Source organism: Festucalex cinctus, chromosome 14, assembly GCF_051991245.1.
Source record: "Festucalex cinctus isolate MCC-2025b chromosome 14, RoL_Fcin_1.0, whole genome shotgun sequence".
NCBI lineage: Eukaryota > Metazoa > Chordata > Actinopteri > Syngnathiformes > Syngnathidae > Festucalex > Festucalex cinctus.
Window position 1 is genome coordinate 11,873,935 of NC_135424.1, and position 8,016 is coordinate 11,881,950.

The 8,016-nt window shown below is 37.9% G+C and overlaps 1 protein-coding gene across 1 annotated transcript; it reads left to right on the forward strand.

Annotated features, from left to right (window-relative positions):
* Positions 1-74: 74 nt before the first annotated feature.
* ccnj (cyclin J) lies at positions 75-5,265 on the forward strand. The gene is made up of 6 exons (XM_077496303.1): positions 75-365; positions 533-625; positions 1,906-2,116; positions 2,200-2,499; positions 3,983-4,142; positions 4,318-5,265. The coding sequence occupies exons 2-6, from the start codon at positions 557-559 to the stop codon at positions 4,658-4,660; spliced, it is 1,083 nt and encodes a 360-aa protein (XP_077352429.1). The 5' UTR covers positions 75-365; positions 533-556; the 3' UTR covers positions 4,661-5,265.
* The last annotated feature ends 2,751 nt before the right edge of the window (positions 5,266-8,016 follow it).

The following is an 8,016-nucleotide window of genomic DNA, read 5'->3' on the forward strand; positions in this document are numbered from 1 at the left end:
ACACAAGCCCTCAATGGTATCCAGTGATTGGTTGTTAAATGTCTCTACTTACCTATAATTGGCTGCGCCCTGTTGTTTTACCGGTGGTGGATTGGCACTGTGCTGCTTTCAATGACACACTAGAAATGCGTAAAAATGATGAGGTCGACATTTAATTACATGAACATCCCCTTTAGTGATCAAGCCATCAAGTTGAAATTTCGTATATATGAAACAGTATAACGTAATTTCTCATCAGCTATGAACAAATATACTTAGGCGTTATTGGTATTTCCGGTGGCAATGAAGGCCGCAGCAGAGTTTGCTGGGCAGGTGTAAAGGGATGACGCGGCCGGAGTACTCCAATCCCTTCATGTGTTCACTGGGTGAGTGTTAGCTTTTCCAAACACTATTTAGTGCTTTCAAACACATCAATGAACAACATGCAGCGCGAATACTGCCCGCGGGTGTGACACATAATCAGCTGTTAACTTTGTAGACAAAAACATTAATACCTGCTAGAATGTAATTACACTTTTTTTCTTCTTTTCAGATGTTTCAAAAGCCCCTGTGTTAAATGGAGTTAGAGGACCAGTGGTGGAAAGGACAGCTAGCTAAAGATATTTACCAGACTCTGCGAAACAATGTGAGTGTCGAGGCTGGGATTTGGATTGCAGTCAGTAGCCGAATGACACTACAACCTAATTGTCCCCCGCGCCCTTTGTTTTAAACATTGTTACATACTGCAGCGTTGTTGTCAATAGGCTACTGCAGGTTTTACTTATTTGTTGATGACTAATTGCAGTCATCAGGTCTTGAGATAAATCACCCTTAATTTTAGTTTATGTGTAGTGTATGTATTGTTCAAAGGCTGGCCCCTGTAACGTGACGTCACAAAAGAGAAATATTTAAAGAACAATTTCGGAGCTGTTAATGCAGACGTCTTCTTTTTTTTTTTAACCTCACAGTCAAACTGTTTTCATTTATGTTCTAGCACCATCTAGTGGTGAAATAATTCATTTTAAAACCACACCCCACTATTGATTTAAATGTGAAAATATTTTCTATCACTTCATATTGATCATATCACATTGATCACATCATACACTGCAGGTGGTCGTCGCTGTGCAGCCGAATTGTGATTCGGGCTCCAGCCACTTGTCTCCCCCTGCTTTGCTCTTGTTATAGCTTTGACTACCTTCTCCAAATAGATGCTCTTGTTATCTGCTCCAACTAACTTCTGCTCGGCTCGCTCAGTCACTCTCTAACTCTCACTGGGCTCCTCACTCTCTCACGCTAAATAATAATTATATAAATAAATAATAATTGATAGTAGTGTTCCCTCGTTTATCACTGGGGTTATGTTCCAAAAAATACCCACAATAAGTGAAGTCTGTGAAGAAGTCAGCTTTTATTTTATTGTTTACATTTATTATAAATATCTTAAGGCTGTATAACCCCTCACCACACACTTACTGGGCTTGTGAAATATGGTCTTTACGAGTCACTGTAGTGTGCCTGCTTAAAAATCATTGCATTCTATTAGTTCACCAAATTTCACTAAATATACACACTGTAACTTACAATTTCTGTCGTATTTCAGAAGAGATTGTAATTTGTTTACTTAGCTATTGTCTTAACACTAAATAGTTTACAACCTTTTAGCTGTTGAGATAGTAGCTGTTTGTTTAATGGTTCACAATCTGTAAATGAGTGCTTGTCAAATCCCTCCCACATAAAAATATGATCAAACCGTCCTTATAATAGTTGTATACACATTTTTAAAACTTTGATTGTGACAAATACATGTGACTCAGAATTTTCATGATTGGAAGATCGAGCCTAGTGATTTGTTTTCACAAGTTATGCTGACAGAATGAGGCCAAACTACAGAACCATTCTCAAATGCAAAATGCTGTCCTTCAGGAGGTCAAGCTGCCGTCTTACAAAGGCCAGTCCCCACAACTCAGCTTGAGGCGATACTTTGCAGACCTCATAGCCATCATCAGCAACCACTTCCAGCTGTGTCCCACAGCTAGACACCTTGCTGTCTACCTGCTGGACCTCTTCATGGACCGCTACGATGTGACGGTGCAGCAGCTTCACATGGTCTCGCTCTCATGTCTTCTTTTAGCCAGTAAGTGTGAAACTGCTTCAATGTACGGGAAGGGGCTTCCTGCCTTTTTTGTGTGTAGTAATGCACTGCTTTCCATGCCGCAGGTAAATTTGAGGAAAGGGAGGACAGGGTTCCAAAATTGGAGACTCTGAACAGTCTGAGGTGCATGAGCTCCATGAACCTAGTTTTGACCAAGCAGGCTCTACTACATATGGAGCTTTTCCTGCTTGAATCCTTCCAGTGGAACTTGTACCTCCCCACAGCAGCTCATTTCATAGAATACTACCTTTCTATCGCAGTTCATGAGAGAGATCTACATGATGGCTGGCCTATGACCTGTCTAGAGAAAACCAAACTCTACATGGCCAAGTATGCCGATTACTTCCTGGAAGTCTCCCTACAAGGTATTAAAACAGCCTCGTTAGTATCAGTCTCTGGGACGTTCAGGTCTTGGGTACTCCTGCATAATCTTATTAGATCAAATACAAGAGACATACTTTCACAAATTTATGATTGTGTTTTCTTGCTTTTCTGTCAAACCATACGCCCATCATTCTCAGTAAGTTGGGTGTTGTTTTAGCTATATGTGTAGGAGGAATGGTAGCTCAACTGTGAAACATTACTAAACTAATACCGAATTGAAAATGTCACCAATTTGATAGAGCTTTCGTATCTGATATGATTGTGCAGATGTACCCAATGAGGTTTGCAGTTATTGTATTTCTGGGTTTTGCATTTTGTTATTTAGAATTTATATATCATGTAAAATGGAGTTGCTACTCCGACGACAATTAAATCAGAAGGCTCAAAGAGACTACTAGCCCAGTCCTTGAAATGTTCTTGCAGGTGCAATTGCCCCCATTTTTTTATTAAATTTAATATATGGTGAAAAATTTATTCTCAAGTATTTATTGGTCTTATAATGATCTCACTATGCAAATTGATACATTTTATTTATTTATTTATTTATTGTCTTAAAGAGATGAGGGCAGTTGTTTACATTTCTCACGGAATCATTTATTTTAGGTTTAACTTGATTAATTTGAGATGTGAAATCATGTCATGTTTTAAGCTAAATTAAAATTTAAGCAAGTAAATAGTTCCCTAAAGTTTTCTATTGTAAATTAAGTTTTCCAAAATTTCAATAGAATTTCTTAATTATTATTTTTTTTTTTTTTTTATAAAAAACGCAGGGAGTTCCCAGTGTCGGCATCATTTTTTATAAAGTGGAAATTTAAATAAATCCATAAATGAAAAGTTCCCTGTATCTCACTGACTAAAAAATGCATGCGAATTTAGCTAATTTGGGGGTTTTGTACAAGGTTTCAAAAGAGCTTCTGAATTTGTTTGAAATGTCAGTTTGTACTTGTCACAATATATATATATATATATATATATATAATATCACAAATCTTGATGAAAACCCTAAATTTGCTTCGCAAGCATTCATTGCGAGATACCATCTTTATCAGCCTTCACATTCATAAAAAGATTGATGCCAATATTTGTTAAAATGTCATATTGGCACTGATAATCAGCCTGTCCGATAATCGGTCTATTCTCTGAGGAATATCACAGCCAAAAACATGGATTCCATATATTTAAATATCATTCAATACTAATCCAAATTGTCAATGCATGCATTTTCACTACTACTATTCAAGATCACTCTACAGTGTTCAATGTGATTCCAAATCATTCAATATCATTTGACATAATTCCATATATATCAACAACATTCCACCTTCAATATCATTCTACGTTTCTATATTTTTTCCATGCAGCGTTTCAGCATTCAAATGCAATAATTTCTCCAGAAATTGCTTCGTCTACTTGTCAAATGTAATTCTGTCTCCTCTGCTTTTGTTACATTTCTTCTTTTCCTAGATTACGTGTTTTTATGTTTTGCACCCTCTCTGGTGGCTGCCGCATGCGTGGCTGCATCACGCCTCATCCTGCACGTATCCCCAACATGGCCATCCCGAATGCAGCAGCTCACAGGCTATATATGGGAGAACCTAGTCCCATGTGTTGAGAAACTACTCATGTGTGTATCTGACAATGAATTATATTTTTTTAAAAAGTCACATCAAACGTTGTGGAAAAATCACTGTTGTAAGGACCAAAAATGAAGTGCATTTTAATTCAAGGTGGCACCGATGCACCAAATCCTTTTCAAGCTTCATAAACAAATTTTTTTTAATTTTTTTTTTTTTGTCTAGTGCTCATGACAGTGATGTTAAAGAGGCCAGCAAGCAGAAGTGCCAGCAGTCCAGCCAACAGCCACAGCAGCAAGGTCAGACGTTGTACCACAGTTCGAGCCAGGCAGCCACTGTGGCCCAGTACCTGCACCGGCCAGGCATGCAGTATTCCCAGCAAGCTGCACAGGCAACTCTAGCCCCAACCCACAGGCCTGCCTCATATCAGACCCGCACCGCCAACATGCAAGTCTCAAATGGCCCCCCGCAGTCCATCACTGCCTCGTTGAAGCCAAAGTCAAACCTTACCAATAGGGCTTACCAAGTCGGCATGCACTACAGTCGTGCTCCCTGCTTTAACAGGTGATGGACTTTTGGGATTTAGTGATTGAGAAGAAATTAAACTACTACTCAAAGATAATCTGTTGAATAAATAAGCATGTTTTTTTATTTGAAGAGACTTGACGAGATGGTTGCAGAATTTTGGACCCTAATGTTTAAGCTCTGTGCAATAAGCATGCGCTGTAGTAATTTCCTGTGGAGAGCCATTTGGATTTTTGTTCATTTTGTAACTTGTATGTGTGCTGTCTGAGCTGTATTAGTAGTATCACTCTAATTTTGCAACAGGCCAAAATACTATTTATTTAAGACTAAGTAACTTAAAAGTACTGAACTAAAAGTGCCTTATAGCCGTGTTGTTAATGACTGCTAAGTTGAGGCAATAACAGCACAGGATTAGTGTCCATTAGTGGGCATTGAATATTTTGTGAGTGCAGTTGGTCTTTTTCTGTACCTGTGTAGATTTTTTTGTTATTTTGTTTGTTTACATACTTGTGAACTGTGTAAAGAATCAGTTCATATGCGGAGAAATTGTTGCTCTTCTGCAGACGGATAATTTCAGTCAGTGCTGTGCAGTAATGCTTATTTTAAATAAAACGCAAATCTCTGTTGAACGCAATTTATCGCCTAAAATGATGTGTTTGTCTTTGTTTGTGTTCATCCTACTGGTGCATATGCTCCTCTGTACTGGGAAAAAAAAGTGCCCGTTGTACTGGACGCCAATTTTTGCTTCATTCTTGCATTTTCTGAACCACTTATTGTCGCTTGGGTCAATATTTAAAAAAAATAAAAAAAATAAAATAAAAAATAAAAGACGACACTGTCTGTCATCAAGTCCCCGCAAAAGTGTATTAATATTTGTCACCTCCAGGCACGACTCAATATTATTATTTTTTTCTCTCTCCTGGGGATAAGGGGAGCTTAACCAATACATACGGGTGGCTGAGACAATAATTCATAATTAAATATATGAATGCACTTGGACCTTAACTGGGGATACAAAGACGTCTTATGAGGCCATAGTATAGCACCCCCTAGTCCTGATGTAGCGCCTTCCTCCTCCATGCACTAAACACTCAAGCAGTAGCCTGCAATGCAGGTCTCTGAAACACCGCATCGGACAGACAAGTAATAATAGTATTTGTGCAATTCTTGACATTATTAACCACAATATTTACCATTAGAGCACCACTAAATGGCTGCTGACCTGACTTTCCTAAACGGAGCATTGATGCATAACAATGCCTTCACATTTTCTATGAATGTAATCTGATTTTCTTTCCTTGTCCAGTTGTTACATTTGTCTTTTTTTTTCTTTCTTTTTTTTTTTTTTTTTTTTAATGAAGACAAAATTACACACAACTATAGCAGACATAAATTAGATCTTTACTTCTGTCCAAAAAATGAATTTTTTTTAATTTAATTTAACATTTTTAATTTAAATTATTTTGATGTGAAAGTCTGAAGGGGAAAAGGCATGACCACAAATATTAATATTGGATGTTTCAGATTTAACAGAGTGGGGTTTTGATAAATTTTAAGTTAAAATATACTGCATTTATGATTATTTGTTTCCTGTTATTTATTCACTTAGACAACTTGAGTTATCGTATATGATTACACTGTTGATTGTGGACTTGTAAGTTACAGTAAATATATCCAGTTGTAAGGGCTCGTGCACCTGCCCCTAAAAATGTTTGTACAAGTGCCTGCACTTCTTCTGGTTGTGTGAGTTAATAACTGCTGTCCAAGGTGACTCATCCACATTTACAACGATAATTTGCTATGATTCAATATGTCGGTTATTATTACATTTAAATTGAAAACTTGAATATACATCAATACAATGTTATTATTGCAGAATATAAGTAAATAAATGAATAACTGCACAAATACATGAATAAAAAAATACATAAATACATAAATACACAAATAAATAAATGACCAATAAAACCATGTGCTTCTCTCAGTGACACAAGATGCAAGCTGACCTCTCGCAGAACATTTTGACTTGAGAAAGGAAAGCTGTAATTAAAAAACTTGAGTAGGAAGTGATGGCTGCTTCAGCTATGAGGAAGGGGGAAGTAGATGTCATAATGACCTTATTATGGAGGGACTGCATGACCAAGTTTTATGACTCCCATGACTTTTGGTAAAGAGATGTAATTGAAAACACTGAGTAGGAAGGGTCAGCTGCTTTGGGGCGTATGAAAGGGAGAAAGTGGGGTCATGATGTCATCAGCTGATGAATGAGGGCCCCGCAATGGCCGGATTGTGGTCTTGTATGTTAGGCTAAATGCCGCTAACTGCATTAAAATCATCCATCATTACAAGTTTTACAATTCTGCGACTCATGGAAAAGCGCTGTAATTAAGGAAGGACGCCTATAGGAAGGGGCAGCTGCAGCTTTGGCTATAGGGAGAGAGACCACATTGTCATTATCGAGGTCATGAGTTGGGCACTGCACGGCTTAAATGGGGTCTTGGACGTTAGGCTAAGTGTAGCAAACTGAATTTAAGGTGTTAAAACTTTTAAAACATTGACGGAAAATACTTTTTATTTTGCAAATAATATTAAATAAAGCTAATATTAAATACATTAACCAGATATCAGTAGAATATAGGGATCAAAAATTGAAAATTTGATGTTCCAACCATAACATGATGGAAACGAAATTATCATTCCATGTTTTTGCCATGGACTCTAACGTGAGAGAAAATGTGTAAAAGTAGTGAAAGAGTGGACCCGAACAATTTGAAATGGAGGCTAACCAAGATGACAGTGCTTTGTACGTACTGAACACTTCTTAAATGGTAAGAGTCATTTTTAAGTGTGATATATGTATTATTTTGTTTTCTACATTTAGGCGTTAACCAGCTTGAATCATTATCAGTGAAGCTCCCTCCGCTCTCCTTGGAGTGATTTTTGCCTGTTTTTCTTAGCAACAGGAATGCAAACATAAGGGTTTAACTATCAATCCATCCATCCATGGGTCTTCTCCGTGTACTCCGGTCTCCTCCCACATTCCAAAGACATGCATGGCAGGTTAATTGGGCGCTCTGAATTGTCCCTAGGTATGCTTGTGAGTGGGTGTTCGTCTCTGTGTGCCCTGCAATTGGCTGGCAACCAGTTCAAGGTGTACCCTGCCTACTGCCAGGAGCCGGCTGGGATAGGCTCCAGCACCCCCGCGACCCTTGTGAGGAATAAGAGGTTAAGAAAATGGATGGATGGATGGATGGATGGATGGATGGATGGATGGATGGATGGATGGATGGATGGATGGATGGATGGTTTCTTTACAGTACCTATTTTATAAAATTTATGAAGGTTTGAACATTGAGAATGTTTAAACAAGAGACAAATGTGAGAAAATGTAAATGTCGA